Source organism: Epinephelus lanceolatus, chromosome 7, assembly GCF_041903045.1.
Source record: "Epinephelus lanceolatus isolate andai-2023 chromosome 7, ASM4190304v1, whole genome shotgun sequence".
Taxonomy (NCBI): Eukaryota; Metazoa; Chordata; class Actinopteri; order Perciformes; family Serranidae; genus Epinephelus; species Epinephelus lanceolatus.
This window is the reverse complement of record NC_135740.1, coordinates 33,234,098-33,254,820: the sequence shown is the minus strand read 5'-3', so window position 1 is coordinate 33,254,820 and position 20,723 is coordinate 33,234,098. Positions and strand designations below refer to the sequence as shown.

Sequence of the window (20,723 nt, the reverse complement as noted above, 5' to 3'; positions counted from 1 at the left end):
CGGAAACTGTCAGTGTGTCATTCTGTCAGTCAGTCATTCTGTCTGTCCAACGTTTTTCTACTCACTGACGTGGTCAATCTATGTGAAACTGCACATAGGCATTGAGGATTGGCATAGGTAGAAGCTGACAAAGCTGGACTTGTTGTATTTAATGAACTTCCTTCCTGATGTACGAGGCGTCTTTAGTGTGTTTCTATTAGTGATGCACCGATTGCAATTTTCTTGGCCATTCCAATTTCCTATTTTTTCAAAGTCTGACCTGCCAAATTTTTTATTTTCTTTCTTTCTTTCTTTCTAATAACTATAATTGACAACACTGACAAACATATTTGGAACTATTCTTTGGACCACGACTAACCAGTTGGGAACCTGCTTTAAAGAATATTTGGAACTATTCTTTAAAGCAGGTTCCCAACTGGTTAGTCGTGGTCCAAAACTGGGTCCTGGGTCCATTCTGAATGGACCGCAAGTGACTCGCAAGCATGTCAACTTTGTAAAAAACACTTAATTTGTTAAGTACAGTGAATTTTGGAGTGTTTCCTGTTGTAGAGTGAGTGACTCATGGACAGCTACTTAAAGACATAGCCAATGACAAGTATGACACTGAATATATCAAACTGTGGGGACCTTGAATTAATGACAAAGGACATATCTGACCCCGTGGATGGACCAGTTGGGAACCACTGATATAAAGCCACTAGGCACTTGACTAGGAATAGTTATAAATGCATATATGATATCAACAATGAGTGTCTCATTAAGCATCCACAAAAATCTGGTTAACTAGCAAACTAGGTTAGACCAAGCAACTCCAACTCTACCTCCCGTAATATGGCGTTATCTTTTTAGCATTTTCCATTCAATTACATGAAACACTTAGCATTAGCTTTTCTATGTGAACGTTTGGAGCTCATTATCAACTCTCCCAGTAGTCTGCTAGTTATCTTAATTAATCAGCTAACCTGCAGAGTAGGGTAGGCCACTCATATTTGTGTTTTTATTGAGTTATACCTCCAGGACTAAAAAGCAAATTGTTTTAGTATCGTCCATCTAGTTAAATGAAACAGTTAGCAATAGCTTTGCTATGCTACACTTCTGTGTTACCTAACAACTTTGTGATTAACACAGATTTGGGTGGTATACCCCAGTCTGTTAGTTATGGTAACACAGTAGATTTCAAACCATGTGTAGCATGCATGGGAATGAATTACAACTTTAAAGAACAACGCACAAACAGGACCTATACATGCATTAAATGGAGAAATGTCAGAGCAAGGGGAATGCCCGTGGACAGGTGCCATGCCTTGCTCAAGGGCACCTCGGCAGTGCCCAGGAGGCAAGCTGGCATCTCTCCAGCTACCAATCCACACTCCATATTTGGTCTGGACAGGGGCTTGAGCCAGCGACCCTCCGGACCCAAGTCCCTGTGGACTGAGCTATTGCCACCCCTGTGCTGCTATTTGCGACGTGAACCACTGGGCGGTGCACACAGTAAATTTGATCGGCACAGGATCGACTATATTTAAGACTAACTGGCCGACTGGAATTTCCCGGTTCTGGTCACCGTTGATCAATTGGTGTACCTCTAGTTTTTGTGCTACACATTACCTTCTGCATGCCTTGCAGAGCCTGCTGCAGGAAGCTGAGCTGCTGAGAGTGTGTGCTGTCCTCCTCACTGCTGATTGGTTGGTTCTTGCCCTGTTCTTGTTTGAGGAGCTCCACCTCGTTCCTATAGGCGTCCAGCTGACAGCGCAGGGAGTCGTTCTCCTCCTTTAAGGCTTCTGCTTGGGAAACACCTACAGATTCATAAAGTACACAAACATACATAATGACATATTATTAGACTGTCTAGGAAAGAATTTAATTGGTCTAGTTTCTGTCTAATGTCAAACTCTATTGTTCTCTATTTGAAGGTTTCCATTTCAGGTGTCAACAAGAAACACAAACATATTTCTGTTGATTCTGTAACCGATTCTTGAAATTACAACCTCTAGTAACATATCCATGAATGTCAGTAACCTTTAGTGAAGAACATACTTGACTTCTGTCAAATGTAAGATTTTTTTCACAAGTAGTCCACTGGTAACACCCAAATTAAAGCACCTCTCAGCCTTATACAGTGCACACACATATCCACTGACTCTAAACTGTAAATAACATTCTAAGCCTTTTTTCCTTTACCTCGTACAGAAGCATTGAAAATACCATGAAATTTTTCAAAACGCAGCCGCAATATTAATTCTGTTTAATCTCAATAACAGGAAAAGTGCAGAGAACCCCCCCAGAGACTTAGACAAAGAATCATTCTCCTTCTTTTGCATTTGTGAACCAAATGCAGACTATGAGAGCGTTTTAGAAATTATGTTCCCATGCAGCACTAAAATACAATCCCTTTTGAAAAATGGCAAAAAGTGCCTTTTATCTCTAAATAGGCTTTTGACTTCAATAGGATTCTCCTTTTTCCTGTTCTTTTTTTTTCTCCCATTAACTTTCCTGAAGAAATTTAATTCCTGATGACCTCGGTGACTGAAAGTAGAACAAAGCTGATTAATTGATTTTGATCTGAAATCCACTGCTAATGTATTAATAAATGCACAAACGTAGATTTTTCGATACACTCACAAATAGAGGCTTGAAAGTCTAATTTGTTGCCAACTCTGAAATAGTATCCCACAATAGGCAAAGGGTCGGCTCATACAATGTGTACATGACATTTAATTAATGTCATGGTTGAGATGCTGTATCTAACAGTCACTGTTAAATCGGAAGAATGTACTCTCAATGATTTACAGCTACAAAATCATTAATGATCATGCCTGCTTCAGGCAATCTTGTAATATCTATTTCAAGATGCATGTTGCACTGGTGACCTTTCCCACTGACTGAATGGAGATTAAATAACTATTGTCTCATAGCTCTGGAGTTATAACACTCCTGATGAAGCCTTGGAGCCCTCAGGAGCAAACAGACTGACCATCATGCATCTGTGTGCTGGTGGAAACACATAGAAATTGTGCATATTAGGTCTGGGATATGCTCAGAAGGAGGTTTGTGTTTGATGTGTTGTCCAACAATGTTCGAAGGGTTTATATCAAAGACTATGTAAAACAATGGAAGTAGTCACCCTGATGTCACCCACTGGTTTGTGAACTCCCGTTCTGAAGCCTTGAGTTTGGTATTTTGGCCGTCACCATCTTGGTTTTTTGGAGCCATAAGTGACCACATTTAGACAAGAGGGAGGAGCTGTGGAGGAGCGAGAGGTGGATCTGACTCACAGACTGTAGCGACACCTTGCAAACAGCCTGTCACTTATAGCTGACCCGCCCTTAATTACGCATAATTTAAGCCTTAATAAAATGTAATTGGCCGAGTTGTATAAAAATTCACCCACCCTTACAGTTGTCATTAATGTTGGCATTAGCTAAAGAGACCAAAATGTGTTTTGGATCTGGCTGTGAACACTGGGCATATGAACATGGCGGTATATGGGGATCGACTTGGTTTTGTGTGGAAGAAGTGGCCATCTGAGGAACTGCAGTTTTTGTCACTTGTGCTCAGTTTTTTAGCTCCGGAGCTTACTGCTTGGTTTATACCCCACTTGAATGACCACAGTTGTAGGCAGGGTAAAAATCCAGCTGTCAAAGACAGTTGGGACATGTGATATTATTTAAGTATGGGGATAATGTGCCTTTCTGAAGCTGTTTGACCGCCAACAAAGCAGTTCTGACAAGGAATCTATATATCCTCCTGAGACCCTGAGGACATCACATTTACTTGACCTTATACTTCACTCAAGTTAGCTCAGCCCTATTGTCCTCATTTGTGGACACTTTTGTGTGCCATCTAGTGGTAGTAAGAGCACAATACACTAATTCATGTAAAAACAAGATGGCATCCTGAGACAAAAGTGGACAAGGTTCAAAACCTGATCACATTTTATGATTAAAACTTATTTATGATTAATAATGTTTGTAGCTTGATATGACAAAAAAATGACCAATGTCAGCAACAGTAACATGCTAAGACGCTGTTAATTAGGAAGCACTCGTTGGGAGACATTGGGACTTTATTATCGTCAATAATGTTTCATTTTTATACTTATCGGGTCCTACTGATCCCAAATAGCGGGGAAAAATTAAAAATGCATAGGGCATGTAGGGTGACTCAACAGAGATATATGCCAGCTGACGTTAGCTAAATAAAGTGCAAATGCTAACTTAGTTCATTAGCAAACAAAGTAACAAGTACCAGTGAGTGATGATGGTCCAGATTTACAAGATTTTGGCAATTAGCTCCACCTGGTGATAACAGGAAAGATTATCTAACATAAGACCTGCTAAATATTATTACATATCATTAACAATTTAAAGTTTGGTTAGTTACTGAAAACCAAATACATGTACCCACTAACAGTAGGTAGCATTTATCTATCTTGGATCCAACAGAGGCTTGAGATAGAGCTGCTGGAAAGAACCATGATCTGTTTGGTGACCAATACCAAGGGAAATGAGTTAGATAAGAAACATCAGTTAGCATCACGTAACATGTGTTTTTTGAATCTGGTTGAAGGATTTTTCAGTCAAAGGTGAAACAACAAAGATATGATTTGCCATGCCCACCTCGCTGACTTCAATAGAACTGACACCAAAGTCCGGCTCCAATGCAATATTCAAACGCTGACACTGACATCATGACCTTTCCTTCTTTTATAGTTTCCTTGAGTTCTGATGGAGTGTACTGCTGTTCAAAGCTTTTGTCCAGAGCTACAGTTACAGAAACACCACTATTACATCAGTTACAGTCTGAGCTTTCCATCTGCTGCTTAAATCAAATTAACTGCCTTGTGATAACACAGTCCTTCCCATAATCTAGTTATCCATATCAGGTAGCTCGAGAGCTTGACGGTGCCCTGATGTCCAACTGTAGCATCTGTAGCACACAAAATACACTTAGTTCAATCCTCTGTTTTTTTTACCTTACTTAAGTCAAACTGCCTGTTTGCTCTCCCACAGTACAGTATGTTTTTCTCTTGGGCAGTATCAGTAATGTCTTTAACATGCTTTGTTTTATGGTAAGGGTTTTCCACCTCCTCTCAGTTTCTGTTTTCACACAACTCTTACATCAGCAGAACACTTGTGGGTTTGCCAGGGTGTAAATCAAAATTCATCAAAAGATGTGCAGTTACTTATTAATTAACAGATAAATGACTGTTTCATGAACTTCATCATCATTTTATTTTGAGGGCAATTTCCACCTGAACAAAAGTGATACGAAAATATTGTTGTCTAAGGTTGTGTAAATGAGGCTCTTTCTTTCCAGCATTGCAATAATCTAAACTGTAAAATCTACAACAGGTCCATACTGCAGCTCATTCCTTCAAATTATATACAGAGGGATGTAAGAGCATGATTCACAGTCCCTGTGAAAATTGTGTTGAATTTAATTGAATCTGATTGAGCTATCTCTACCATTCGGTTTAGGTATGTCATGCTAAAAAAAATCCTCTAGATGTCGCTGTGTCTTAAAATAGTAAGCCTTTTCAGTTCACCTCCTCCACGAAGTTAGTAACAAAAATAAGGCCCTCCAGACATAAGAACTCTGTGTGGTGGGGTTTTCAATGGTAGGCATGTTAATTTGACATATTATCGAACAGATTTATGTAAGTTTATATAAAAGGTAAAAGTCTAATAAGGGACAAATTATTTTTTAAAAACATGCTCTACTAATTGATTTGTCTTTTTATGGTAAAGGTAGTGAAGTGAAGCTAAGCTAATTATTATTATTAATTATTAATTTAAACTGAATATTTGCCAGGAAAAAAAGAAATCTTCCAATCATTTATTGTTGTTAAATGACACATTTAATGTTAAACATTGTATATATGGTGAAAAAAATATTGAAAAAGTATGGTTTTTACTGTTTGTTTTACTATATCAAACAGCTGAATTGAACTTTTATAATAAAGGTAGTGATGCTAAAATAATAAATTCACAATTTTTATGAAATAAAAAAAAGGATGAATATTTACTGTTGTTCATACAATAAATTTAATGTTATAAAACATATTAGTTTGATTTTTTTTATTTTGAGATGTTTTCAAACCATTGTAATGGTAAATATCTATAATATTAACCACTGGAAATATAACTAGTACTGGTAATACTACTGATTCCATGGTCACAAGTTGATATGTGTTGGTATGCTAACTTATTACAAGCATTATAACTGAACATGATTTTTAATTTTCATTTTATCATTACCATTACGGGCCATCTCAACTGTTTGGTAGAGGCCTATATTCAAAAACAACTGGATCTGTTAAAAAAATAAACATTGATTTTTGTTGTTATAGCCACGAGGAAATAAAAAATGCAAAGAAATACATTTCCATTGCTGTTTTTCTTAATAAGTGTGAGTGTAAGTTAAAGTGTTAATCAAATTATTTTCAGTGTGAGCCCAATGCACTGACTGTCAGCCAAATCTAAAGGACACCCAATAATCAGATGTCTAATATTTCATTCAGAACAGCGCTGAAATAATGATATAGATAAGATGGTATATCCCATTGTGTTCAATTTCACCTGTGTGATTAACACACATTGTATGTATGTTTCGTGTGTCGAGAAATACTGTGAAAGGAATCTGTTTTTATTCCTCTCAAGCTGTGTATGGAAACATGATTAAATTAACAACACATGCTAATATTCAGATGGACATGGAAACCCCAGCTTGTGTGCTAATGTGTGTTTTCTCCCAGCAGGACTCAGTGAGGCAGAGAAAGGGTGAGGGGAATATTGATTATCAAGTTGTATGAACTTGCTGCCCAATGAGAGCCAAGAGTTTGACCAGATTCTGTCCAACATCCCCTGTGTTTGCTCTGAATGTTATGAACACTAACATATGTGCCTGTAGGCATGCACGCACACATATGCACCACGCTGGGAGAAGATCAACAGTTTATTCTCTTATTAATCTGTGTGCAGTGACAGAGAACCCTCAGCTATATATTAGGGTTTCTTTCTCAGCATCTATGTGTCTATGTGCACATTGTGTACCCAGCTACACAATTTATCAGATTCCACAAAGTATGTCCCTAATACGATGTGTTGGAAGCTTCAGCAATGCTAGTGTTATTCCCTGTGTAATATCACAGGTTTGTTTTTTGGTTGCATATCAGATTTATCAGTGCATTTCTTCATATTCACCACAGTAATAATAACAAAGCATCTCCCAATATGAAGCCTAAAGGGCGCAACTTTACTTCAGAGGAGAGATTTCAGGAGATTAGCTCTATTTCCTGTTCTGCACAGCTTATTTATCTCTTATTGTGCTGCCTGTTTCTAATATCAGATTACAGGGTCTTTTCAGAGGTGATGCAGGCACAGATGTGCTCTGTGTTTGTGTGTGATTCAAGGTTCAATGACTTTTTTTTGTGGTTTTAAGGGGCTCCTTTGTGACAAATAGTTGAAATGCAATTTTTGTGTAACCAATTTGATTGACCCCACCTTGTTTATAATGACTGTACTTAGGGATTTCATACTGTACATTTCCATGAATTCCTTTCATGGATATAATGAAAAAGTGCAGGAGATCAATACTGTGCTCCAGCAAGGCCGTGACATCATTTCTGCCCACAACAGCCCTTGCTTTTAAATTTACCCAACGTTTAAACTTGAAAAGCAGCTGAGGTTGATTTAATGTTTGGACAATGTATCCAACAGTGGCCAAATGCATTCTGTGTTATAACCATTAATTTTATCATCACTAAACTGACAAGAGGCAGTTTATGAAAAACACAAGCTGTTTCCAAACCAATGAGAATATACTGATTGCAATTTGGTTTTACGTTTATACTTTCACACATTAAAATCATGCAAACTTGAAGTGCTGGATTTTCGAGTGTGAGTTTAATGGCCTCCACTGTCACACAACTCAATGCACAATCAAATAAATGAAGGAGCTACTGACAATGTGGGATAATGGTGAACAGTGGTGGAGAGCACCTAAGTACAATTAAGTTTGAGGTACTTGTACCATTTTCTGCTGCTTTATACATCTATTCCACCACAATTCAGAGGGAAATATTCTACTTTTTTTACTACACTACATTTATTGGACAGCTTTATTTACTTGCTTAATACCAAGAGCTGCTGGAGCACTGCAGAAGCCGAGGCTGGCGGGCTCTCAGTGAGCCAACTGAAGTGGGTTGCTGGGGATTTGCTGGGCGCTCAATCTGTAAAGTGCTAGCAGGGCTAGGAGTAGCCACAGCTGCAATGAGGAGGGCCATTCGAACCATTACTGAAGCCGCAGAGAGAGCCACTCGGTGGTTTTGGATAAAGAAGGCGAGCCCTTGGATTGCTGCGGCTGGGATGCAATCCTGTACTTGATGTACTTGGCCCCCTCTGATGTTGCCTCAATATTAATAATCATAATAATCTAATCATGTAATATAATTATTCTGAAATGGGATATTCTGTGTAATGAGTACTTTAACTTTTTGGTTATTTAAGTATATTTTGATGCTAATACTTTTGTGCTTTTACTTATTTAACATTTTGAATGCAGGACTTTTAACTGTAACAGAGTACTCCCACAATGTGGCATTGCTACTCTTAGTAAAAGTACAAGATCTGAGTACTTCTTCCCTTTCTGACGAGGGGTGTGGTCCCAGCTCAGCTTTTTATTTGTGATGTTATAACATTTAAAAATGAGGAGTAGTGTCCCAAATTAACATTATGCTGGATATCCACCAGGGCAGTGTTCGATATTTGCTAACACAACATGCTGTGTAAAAAGATATTACACTGAAAGTGGTGTTTCTGCAGCAACTTTGAGTATCAAATTGGAAATTTACATACAAAACACTGATGGGCATGTACAGTATGGTAGGATAATATTTGTCAGTATCCTTTGTGCGCACCTCATTCAGCCCAGATATTTTTACCTGAGTCCTCAGAGTCTTTGCTGTTGGTAGCGGAGGAGTCCTCTATGTCTTCGTCAGACATCTCCATCTCCTCTTCTCCTCTGATGCCCATCAGCTGCTCATTGTGCATACTTCTAATGTTCTGCAAAACACAAAAACAGAAGCAGGTAAATATCTGCATTTTGGATCGACTGCATACTTTCTCTAAAACAATGTCAGACCACATAAAATGTGCAAACCAATGCAAAAACACACACAGAGAGCCATCTGTTCAGTGTCTTCAGGGTTTCAGCTCAAGGTTAACAGGGCCCAGACATTCAAACATGTAGCCTTTAAATATAGACACACATCTGGGCTGTCTGGAGAGAATGACACCACGCAACACCCGTACAAGCAGATGCTGTATTTGTCAGAGGTGGGAGGTGGTGACAGGGTAACATGTCACCCCTGAAACTCACATTTGAGCTCCTGAGGAGTGAAAAATATGAGCACCTGCGGTGTTCACTCGGATGATCATGATAAAATAATTTGGAATAATGTGAAAATAGTTTGACCTTCACTTTGGACACGGTTAGCTTGGTACAGCTTGACCTGCAGAGAGATTATATTGTCCTGTCAACCTCCTACCTTACTATTATTACCTAGTAAGCACACACACGCACAATGAGCATGCATCTGTTCTATTATCACATGGGAGGGCACATGGCCTCTCTTCCCTGGTTAATGCAGTGTGAAAGTATAGAACAGATAAAAGACAGGATTAAAACAGGCTATTGAGCATGTTAAAGAACTAAAGATCAAAGAGCACTGTAATCCCTCATGAATCTGACGTCTTGCTGTTAATGCCAAGAACCCCCTAAAATGCCATCCTTGAATGTTTCAAAGCAGTCGTGGATGAAACATGATTAAAAAAACAACCTTTTGTTACGTGCGACTGCTGAAAAAAACCTTACATTCAGACATTTTCTCATCAAACTCAAGGGCAGAATAACAACACAAAAAACACAACATAACTGCAACGGTGGTTACCTCTCTACATCTGTTTCCCTCAACCATCCTCTTTTCAATTTGTCCACTCCACTTCAATTTCCTGTGACATGTCAATGGGGACAAAAAAAAAAAACGGTGTCCCTTAAGTGACACAACAGGCTTCACCTTTGTGAGAGCAAACATGGACGTGACATTGTGTCTGTGCAGATGATTCTCCGCAGCAAAAGCCTGTGTCCTAATATAATACTAAGACTGATTCTCTGTGGTTTTCAATACATCAGGCCTCTCACTAAAGTCACAGATGTTGTTTTCAAAATAAGATCATTCATTTTAAAAACTGATACATACTCTAAAAAGTGACTGTGACATTTAAAACAAGGCAAATATTTGTAACAAAACCTTTAGAGACAGATTTACTCTTTTGGTTGACAAAAAGGGGGGGGGCTTTGTTGTCATGGTTACAATAATAAGCTTTCAAATAAGACTATAACCGCCATGAGAAGCCAACATTTACTGCTGGTAAGAAAAAAGAAACAAACAGCGATCTGCCACTTTTAAAATCCGACATTTGGCTGTGCCGACCATCCACACTGACCTCCTCCATCTGTGGCCCATCACAACGTTACACTACTTACTCCTTTGCTTCAGATGGAAAAGAGTCATAGTTCCTCCAACCATTAGAGAGCGATGTCATTTGAAACTGAACTTTAACTTTAACGCATGTTGTTTCTGGGGATCTGCTGGCTGGTGCTGTTTTTTATTGGGAGGATGGTCTCACTTATGCTGTCTTCACATGAGCAACTCAGCAACAGGCTACAAGTCATGGTAGTTTGATGAATGTCTTGTGGGTGTGGTTTAGGTAGGTGGAAGGAGTCAGGGTCAGCACTGACGTAACACTTCTGGGTTGGTGGTAATGACTCATTTGCCGCCGTTAGTCTGGAGGGAGAGCTGGGGAGGCCTTTAAGCTAAGCGAGCACGCCACAAGGGAGACACCGAAGGCAAGACATTCTGTAGACGAAAGACACTGAGAAACCGTTTGACATGCCACCATGAATAATCCATGTAAATACATATTCACTCTGAACAACCATGAAGAATGGTGAGCCCAACAGAATGGCACCCGAGGGGTGTCCAGCAGACTTGTCCAGTCCGAGCAAGCTGGTCGTGAGGCGCAAGAGCAGTGGCCCTTGTGGTGAGTCAACCACACAAACCCCCCCCCCCCCCCCTCCAGGTCACACTCACCTAGGGAAGTCCAGGCACATTTCTCAAGTCTAATGTAACACGTAGGGAGAGGTACTAAGTTAGGGGCCTGCTAACCTTAGTTGATGAGGTTTCATGAGCCAGGTATAGCACAGCAGTGCAACACTGGTGACATGACATTAGAAATTGACTGCTGACACTTGTCGCTGTGGATGGTCGCAACGCACTGCAAATCAAAGTTAACCTGACCTCAACTTCTTTCAGCACTCAAATAATATGGTAAAGCATCGACCAATCATTTGCTTTTGTTTCTAGCTGTTGTACTGTGTTATTTAGCACAGTTAGCTGACTCTATTCCTGCTTTCTGTGCATTGTGGTGCATACAGGGATGCAATAGGGTGGCGATATGTGATTGATTAAAAGCACAAGCACGTAATCACAGACAACAGAACAGGTAAACTCACAAAGGGAAGCTAACTGTTAGTCTCTCCACACAGCCATGTGGAACAGGCGAACAGAAACCAGGAATGTGGAAGCAGAGCTCTTGGTCAAGGACAGAAGGCTGAGTTGTTTACTGGGGAGCAGGCGAAGCAGATGAGTCAGAGGAAGGCGAGGTTGGCAACAAGAAAGCAGTCCAGGAATAAATGCTGGACAGTCTTGCACAGGATCAATATGGCAACAAGAGCTTGTGAAGCTGGAGTCTATATAGGGGCAGGGAATAATGAGCCACACGTGAGTGGAGCTGGCTTGATGAGGTGGGTGTGGTAGAGTGGCAGGAGTGGGAGATGTGTGGACAGGTGATAGGCTGGCAGGTAGCTGTGTGGAGAGGCGGGGTTAATGGAAATTTACTGGGTTAACTGAGAGAATGGCATGTATGGCATATCGGAAGTGCACACTGTGACAGATATGGAGTCTGGGCTTTTCATGGGTGCGCTCACAACTTGTTTTATTAATTGAGACATTCAAAGCCATTCACCGAAACAACAAGGCGTGTTTTATTGCTTGAGCCGAATTTTAGTCAATTTTCAGCATGTAAGTTGTTAGCTCAGAGGTTGTTGTTTTCCCTTAGTGAAGGAGATTTGGAAATGGTAACACACAGATAGCAGAGGGGAGGGAGAATGCCGACCTAAATCAGCCGCCCAATGGCAGGCTTAGAGTCACAGTCTACATCCGGTGAGTCAGACTAGTATTATAGACAAAAAGTAAAGGGATCATGAATGTGTGTACAAAGTTTCATGGAAATTGATCCAGTAGTTGAGATATTTCAGTCAGGATCAAAATGGTGACATCAAAGATGGACAAAAATGACCCAAATTACTGTTTTGCTAAAGTTGAAGTTATAATGGATACTCTTTTACATTTTTTCTTAATCTTTGGAAAGTGTTAATGATAATCACAACAGTGCCTTACAAAAACTTTAAATGTACTTTATTCAGAAACTCAATTTGCCTCTAAAAGCATAGATGTTTGATATAGAGAATAAAAGCAGTTATCTCAGTAGAGGTACTTTTTGATTAAAAGAAAACAGCATGCTTTAAAGGATGGATATGTTTACGAAGATAGAGCAAGGGAAGTAAAGAGGAGAAATAAACAGTGGCTTATTGGATTTTGATTTGCTTCATTTAGGAAACAAAACCATTAAGTATAAATCGTGCTGTGATGGAGTTATAGCTTTACACTTGCTGCAGTCTGTGTGGCGTACAGATGGTGAGGCAGTTTGTCTTATTACAGATACAGTGATGGAAACAACACCCAGCCTGACTGAGGCACCTAGAATAATTCAGGACCTGATTTATACTCATGTTGAACACGGGAGGCTTTTCAACAGCAGCGGTGGCAAACACTGGGATCTGAACATACACTCACCCTGCACGCTAAAACCTCTGATGCAAAGGCTACTGTCATTACACTGGGGAGTTGACAACAGTGTGTAGAGGCACGGTGCTCCGCCTAACAGCAAATCAATATTCGTGGGTTAAAGTGTAAAGTGTGATTAATGTATCAACACTCTAATATGGACAGCTCCCAGCAGTGGTTCTGAATGCTTGTTAATGTCATAGATCTATTTCTGGAAACGTATTAGCATTTTCATAGTTCTGCAGGGGATGGAGCAGAATCAACGCTATTCTCTTTTGATACTGTACATGAATATTCACAAAGAATAAGGCCTCATTGACATTCAGCAGAGAAAATGTTTCAGCAACATGCTGTGACAAAGCTTGATTTGCAATGACGTGTGTTTTCCGTGCGCGGATGTAACACTTTGTACGCAGTGTTTCTGTGAGTGCACGAAACTGTGTGTGTCTGTGTGTGTTGACTACAGCCCTAACCCAACACTTTCTACACCCAGGCATTAAGAGACTCTCAGCAGATCAAAACTTCACCAATTAGATCTACGCCTAATGCGGCACTCTCTATTAAAAACAACACAGACTCCATTAAACACAAGTCTTCACCATAATTAATGTGGCATTTGTCTGACATCAAATAATAATGAAAAAAGCAAAGCCCTGTCAGTTTCTGAAAAAATGATGAGATGGATCACCTCAATTTCCGGCCCAAACAAAACATGCAAAAATGCAGTTATTTTCCTGTCGGTCCATAAATGACAGCAGGCAGCGAGACTGGTGACACAGTTTAGAGCAGCAGAAAGGCATCAAAACAACAAGACCAAAACCTCATTCAGAAGCCTGTGACGTTAGAAACCCATTTACGCCCCTGATCTGTATTCAGATATTTTATCTGGATATTTACATCTGATCATGGGCCTTTCCATTCACACTGATTATTCATTATATTATCTCGACTCTGCTGCAGTTAGATGTGGTTTAATTTTCACAGTCGTTAACATGCATATTCCCTATTCCCATGCCATATGAGGCCTATTAGAGGCACCATTTAACATGCATGTCTTCGGACTGTGGGAAGAAGCCAGAGTACCTTGAAGAAAACCCTCGCTGACACAGGGAGAACATGCAAACTCCACACAGAAGGGTTTGCCCACTCAAGAGTTCAAACCCGCTTGCTGCGAGGCGCAAATACTAACCACTGCACCACTATGCCATATGTGCTTTTAGACGCAGCAATAAAAAATGAAGGACTATTGAAGTACCAACCTCAGCCTGCGTGCGCCATACATCCAGGTTCTTCCGCTGAGCTTTGGAGAAATGGTCCCATGCCTTTTGTTTGGAAGCAGCGTGGAATACAGACACAATCTGTTCAACTGGAATGAGGAAGAAATGTGTAGATGTAGGGAAGGACAAAAGAAGGAGGAACAAAGAGGGAAAATGGCAGGAGTGAAACAATGAAGTCAGCTGGGGAAAAGAATCATGTCTATAGTATTATATGTTTCAAACCTGTGTCAAATGTGCTTGTCATTGTTAACACATATAAAGACACACAGCATGACACAGAGTCCCACTGGAACTCATTTCAGTGCATTTTAAACTGATTTGAAGCATCATAAAAAGTGTCGTAAACTCTTTCAGTCCTACACTATATATATTTTTCCTCATCTTGTCTTGATCAGGTCAGGTGTATGTGCTTTTGATGATATTATTTCAGCATGGTTCGCATACCGTAAGAAGTCTTCTTGACAGATGCGTAGGATCAAAAAGTCTTGACTGTGAAGAAACCATGTGCGGGATTCTGTGGTTTCTTTAAAGTTTAATGATATTATATAATTTATAGCAGAGTGAGGTATTAATGCAAGAAGAGGAGAAGCAAACAACATGTTTCACTGTGTTGTGATCCTATGCCCTGTACCATCTACTGACATAAAGATTTCTAATACTCTTTACCTTCTAGCCTGCGCACACCAATAATTAATACTCTGTCCAACAGAATTCTACACAGCACTTATCTTAAAATGGTGCAATTATCGCAGACACAGAAATGGTTGTTTTCTCATGAGGCTGGTTGTAATAGTAGGGCCCATGAGAGATCCCTCATTTCTTAGGAAAAAAATACTGAGAGCAAAAACTGGCTACTTGAAAATGAAACTATTTTATTGGAAGAGAATGTTTTGGATAATAAACCGCTGCCTGGTATTTGTTGTTTTAAACGCTAAGTGTTGCATTTTCAGGTTAATTTCTAAATATTATGTACTGTAACTTGATGAAGCATCAATGAAAGCATTAGCAGCATCTACTGGCCCCTGAACTGCGGTTTACACTTTAAATCCATCTAAATTTGCAGTTCTATGGCGTGAGGAGGGACTAAAATTGGAAATAGGATGTTGTTCTTTGTGTGCAAATTGCATGAAAGCTTACAGAGTTTTTGGCACTAGCAGATGGTAGGTTGACTCAAAAGCAAATGAAAAAACAACAAAACACTTCCATCATGTTTATTGTCTTCCCCGAGGCGAAGAAGAAAACTTTTAGCCAAAGCAGCAACGTCCTCAGTGTGACACAAAGCAAAAGAGTTTATAGGAAATCTGGGTCTAATTTTGGGAGTCATTTGAGATATAGGACATAATGCTCAAAATGTTTACCAGCCAAACGTTAAAATGAAGTCTCTGTCATCTTGTTCTGTAACAATACTCTCAGAGGCAGATGTGCCTTTGAGTGTTTGTGACTGGTTTTGTTTGTCATACAATAAGGCAACACACAGCTTACATCGATTGTTGTTTGCTCAGATGCACTTTGTTGAATGTGCTTCATTATAATGAAGTTTACAGAGGAGTGACAAGAAAACATGCAGCTCAGATTAGACTGACAAAAATAGTGATGACATTTAAGACAAAAATATATATGAATAATGAAAGTCTTTGAAAGTTTATCTCATGTCTGGTGCCTGATTATCTAGTGAGACCTGCAGCAGACAAAAGCAAATCAAAAAAAATAGCTACATATATACAGTGAGTTCCTTTCTTATTATTTCAGTCACAGCAGTTATTTCACAGATCTATTGCAATTATGCAAATTATCCTCATATCTTCGATGCAAACAGTGTTTTCAGCCTAAAAACCTTTTTAAAGAAACCCAACCAACAAAGCAATAAGAGCAGATGGAAAAAAAAGATATTTTCTTTTTGTAAATATTCTGCTATTTGGCAGCGAACTGATGTCGAGTCACTCTGTCATCAATCTTTAATCTACTCACCTGTAGTAAATGACTTTTGGGATTTCAGTCCAGGCCAGCAGGCATTAATTTAGAATCATAAATACTTCAGCATTCATGAGATGCCAAGATAAACTCTGTCTCTCTCTTTTTTTAAACGTTTTTTGCTGACTGGCTGCCTCCCTTCCATCGTAGTATTTTGGAGGCTATATTTAAGTCTGCAAATTTACACTGATGCAAAATGTAAAATGCTGTTTAGGGGCCGATAGATGCTGCTAATGTTTTCACTTATGGTGTCATCAAGTTACAGCATTGATGGACTACTGAATGGGCCTACCAGGCACAGACCCAAAGTGTCAGGCCCACCCTAACCTTCACCTGTACAATCTCACCCAAATTATCATGCACCGACCAGGGAGAGACATAAAATTAACACAAAGAGACACAAAAAGACCACAAAGAGATGCAAAGGAACTGCAAAGAGACAGAAAACGAATAAAAGAGACACAAAGTGACCGCAAAGACACACAAAAAGACCACAACAAGATGCAAAGAGACACAAAATGATTAAAAGAGACATAAAATGACAACAAAAAGACACAAAAAGAATACACAGACATGCAAAGAAACTGCAAACAGACACAAAATGATTAAAAGAGACATTAAATAACAACAAAGAGACACAAAAAAACACACAGAGATGCAAAGCAACTGCAAAGAGACACAAAACGGCCACAAGAGACATAAAATGACAACAAAGAGACACAAAAAGACCACACAGAGATGCAAAGGAACTGCAAAGAGACACAAAATGACCGCAAAAAGACATAAAGTGACCGCAAAGAGAGACAAAAAGACCACACAGAGATGCAGAGACAGAAAATGATCAAAAGAGAGACATAAAGTGACCGCAAAGAGAGACAAAAAGACCACACAGAGATGCACAGGAGCTGCAAAGAGACAGAAAAAGATCAAAAGAGACACAAAAAGACCACATAGAGATGCAAAGGAACTGCAAAGAGACAAAAAAATGACCACAGAGACACAAAACTACAAGAAGTTGCATCACAGCAACAGAGACGCAAAACAACAACATCTTTGTGTCTTGCTCCTCTGTAGCAAAGGTAGTGGGGCCTTTTGTATATCTGTGCCCAGGGGCCCATTGTTTCATAATCCACCCATGAGTTACAGAACATGAAAACATGAAAATGATTTGATAGTCTTCCACTACAGCTGAGGACGGTGAAGTCAGCATGTCATCTAAAACGAATCCCTCCATCACTCAATGCAATAACATTATGAAACTACAAGCTTGCTGTAGAACTCCACTCATCTTACCACCATTACATCATACATCCTGCCTACTATTAATATGTTCAGGGTTAAGACTGCATCAGCTCAGGGCTACATTATGGTGTATTGACATTGTCATTTCCCTCCAAGGTGAACATGGTTATATTATGAGCGAATATAGAGGCTGTTATATAAGACACTACAGTAAAACCTTGGAAAATGTGTGTATCTAAGTGTGTGTGTGTGTATTAGGTGTTAGTACTAATATTACATTTATTTTCAGATTACTTTAGTTTCATTGGTCGATAGACCCCACAAGTCGACTTTTCCACCCAATCTGCCTGGGAAAAGGAATGGCAGTCTGAGGACACCTTAAACAACCATCTGGTGTCAGACCGCATTCAACAGGTCCCTGGCAACAACCTCCCAGCAAGACAAAATCAACCCTCAGCAGATTCAGGAACAGCCACAGCCCCTGCTTGGCCAGTGATCACAGATAGGGGAGCAGCACAAACCCACTGTGTGTTTGTGGAGAGGAGCAAACAATGGGACACATGATTGAAGCTTCACCTCTCAACAGACTAAAAACAGGAGTAGTAACCCTCCATACAGCAGATCAGGAGGCAACTTCTTGGGGAATGGTGGACAAGAGCAACCTACTGCTTTGTGTCTTTGTCAATCACTGGCAGTATGAATGTTCTGTGTGTTTAAATGTGCTTCATAATTAAAAATGTGTATTATTAATCAAACAAGCTAGTGAACACAATATAAATTGAGGTCTGACCGAAATAAAGTCTTATATACTTTAAAGGAGCAGTGTGTAGGATTTAGGTGCATCTAGCTGTGAGGATTGCAGATTGCAACCAGCTAAAACTTTGTGGTGGCCATGTGAACTCCTGGTTAGGATTCCTCCAGTGTTCATTGTTCAGGAGGTTTTTACCAGGAGCTGAATTATCCTTAGAAGTCTCTAACTCTCAGAAACAAATGGACCTGGTGATTACATAGTAAAAACACTGTATAAAGCAGTTTCATGTTATAAATCAGTGTTTCTCCAACGCTATTTCGCTAGCCCAGTACCTGATAATGTGTGCTCAGCTTTCTCTCATAACTTAAGACTTAGACATTCAGAAAGTTTTTAGTGGGAGCCAAATTAGCCACAGAGGCCTCTTTCTCTCCAGAATCAACGCGCCAGGTGATTTAAACTGGTAAAAACACTGAAAAAATCAGTTTAATGTCAAAGATCTATGTTTTTCTATCACTGTTCAGCTCATACCGGAGGAAGCTGCTTACTACGGTGGCTGATGTGAAAGCGCAAATGGCCCCATCTAGAGCCAGTAGCCCCTTTTACACTGCCAGATTTTCCGCAAATGTTGTGCCGTTTTGCCGGCCAGCTGCGAGCGTTTATACACACTGAGGCGGAGTGGCGAGTTGATCTGAGGCGCCCAATTTTCCGCCTCGTAGGGTCGTCATATGGGCGGAACCCTTTTAGTTTAAACAGACCGAGGCGGCCTTCCGCAACGGGAGGAGCTGTTGATGACGCCACACGTGCAAGCCACTGGCGGTGGATAAACAGGAAACAGCTGATAGCAGGAATTAGCGAGCAGATAGTAGCAAGAGGGAAACACTAACCTGACAGACACTGTAAAGATGGGCAACTGGGGAGACAAGGAATTGCGCGCCTTCCTTGCCCTCGCAAACGAAGAAGCCATTAACCGTCAGATGACGGGGACAGTGAAGAACGGGCCGATTTACGAGAGAATCGCCACCTGACTAGCCGCAGCTTCCCTCCCACGTCACTGTTTACATCACACGCTGAGCTACAGGTTGTGTTACTTGCTCACGCCCCCCATTGCCCCGAAAAAGGCGCACTCTGTATAAACAAAAGTAGGTAGGCGGCATTTTGCCGCACTCACCGATTTTGTTTTTATACTGCCAATGCTGAAAAAAGACTGATTGGGCTTTCCTGCAAATTTGCACAATTCCTATCTAAAAAGGGCTCGTGTTTGGTGTATCTGTTCTGGGTTACTGTACAAAAATGGTGGTGCAACATGGCGGACACTGTGGACTACACTCTGGACCTTTAATTCACTTGGAATAACCTTCAAAAGGATTTGAAACTAGGTGAACTGGTCCCTCTTCCTGGCTTTAAAACTGCCATAAGTACAAGGATGAATGAGTCTGTTGGGTCTTGTCATTGTGCGTAGGTGTTCTAATATTTCTACATGCTACTGTATATCTTCTATGTTTTCTATTGTGTGGTTGTTTGGCCGTAAGGTTTTGTGTGCTGCTGTCTAGGCCAGGTCTCCCTTGTAAAAGAGATCATTGGCCTCAACAGGACCTGGTTAACTATGGGTTAAATAAAGTAAATAAATTTAAAATGGATTTTTTTGAAGATATTTTTTATAAAGAAGGGCAGATCAATCAGTTGGCAAGTTAGATTTTAATCTTTGTTGTTGTGTACACTGCCTAGAAGAAGCCTGGATGTGAAGAGACACACAGGGAGGGAAAATGGTTCATTTTATGACTCAGAATTGACAAAACTACTTCAGTATGACTCTTGGCTAGTTGTAAGAGGACAGAAAACATGTCGGCTGGAGGAGACATCAATTAAAATGATTTCCTTTTAGAACTTTAAGTGTCCAAAACATTGGCAGAAAAAACAAAAATCCAACTGCAACAAAATGAACAAATTGCAGATTACCCAACTGTTTATACAGAAGTAGTGCCCAACCCCACTGGTGAGTTCTGCCTTGGCTGCAGTCAGAAAGAGGGCATACAGGTCAAATCCAAAGCAGAACAACCTGTCTTCCATGGCAGAGGGATGGGTGTAAAGCTCAGACAACAGAAGAAGAGGATGCTTTAACCGGGCTTTTTCCTCTTCCTCTCCTGAAGCACTGAGTGGTGAAACAATCCCTCTGGTGAGAGAGAAGCACCCAGGAGACCTCCCCTATGTTTTTGATGGAAGGCAGTCGAGCCTAGCAAGAAATGTCAGAAACTAGCTGTGGTTAGGGCCACGACACAGACTGTGGTAGTAGCAATACTCCTGGTCAGGTTTTTCATTTTCCCTGCTAACAGGGACACAGCCATGAGGTCTCGTATTCCCTGACCAGTTAGCAGAAACAGGTGGGGAATAGGAAATCAGCACTTTGTCAAATGGGGGAGTGCCTTCAAGGCAGTGGCAGGTTCTGGACAGCCTAATGGTGGTGCCAATACACAGGACTCCTTTGATGAATAATGCTTGCTTGTTCTGTTTTGGG

The 20,723-nt window shown here is 40.3% G+C and overlaps 1 protein-coding gene across 1 annotated transcript in view; it reads right to left on the bottom strand.

Moving 5' to 3' along the window:
- The window catches only part of LOC117261436 (ecto-NOX disulfide-thiol exchanger 2-like), a 276,266-nt gene that overhangs the window by 32,126 nt on the left and 223,417 nt on the right, over nucleotides 1–20,723 (bottom strand). The window contains exons 8-10 of the mRNA XM_033633837.2: nucleotides 14,230–14,336; nucleotides 8,945–9,065; nucleotides 1,609–1,796 (exon numbers count right to left, since the gene is read on the bottom strand). Coding sequence (XP_033489728.2) covers nucleotides 1,609–1,796; nucleotides 8,945–9,065; nucleotides 14,230–14,336 — 416 coding nt within the window. The remainder of the gene's footprint in view (nucleotides 1–1,608; nucleotides 1,797–8,944; nucleotides 9,066–14,229; nucleotides 14,337–20,723) is intronic.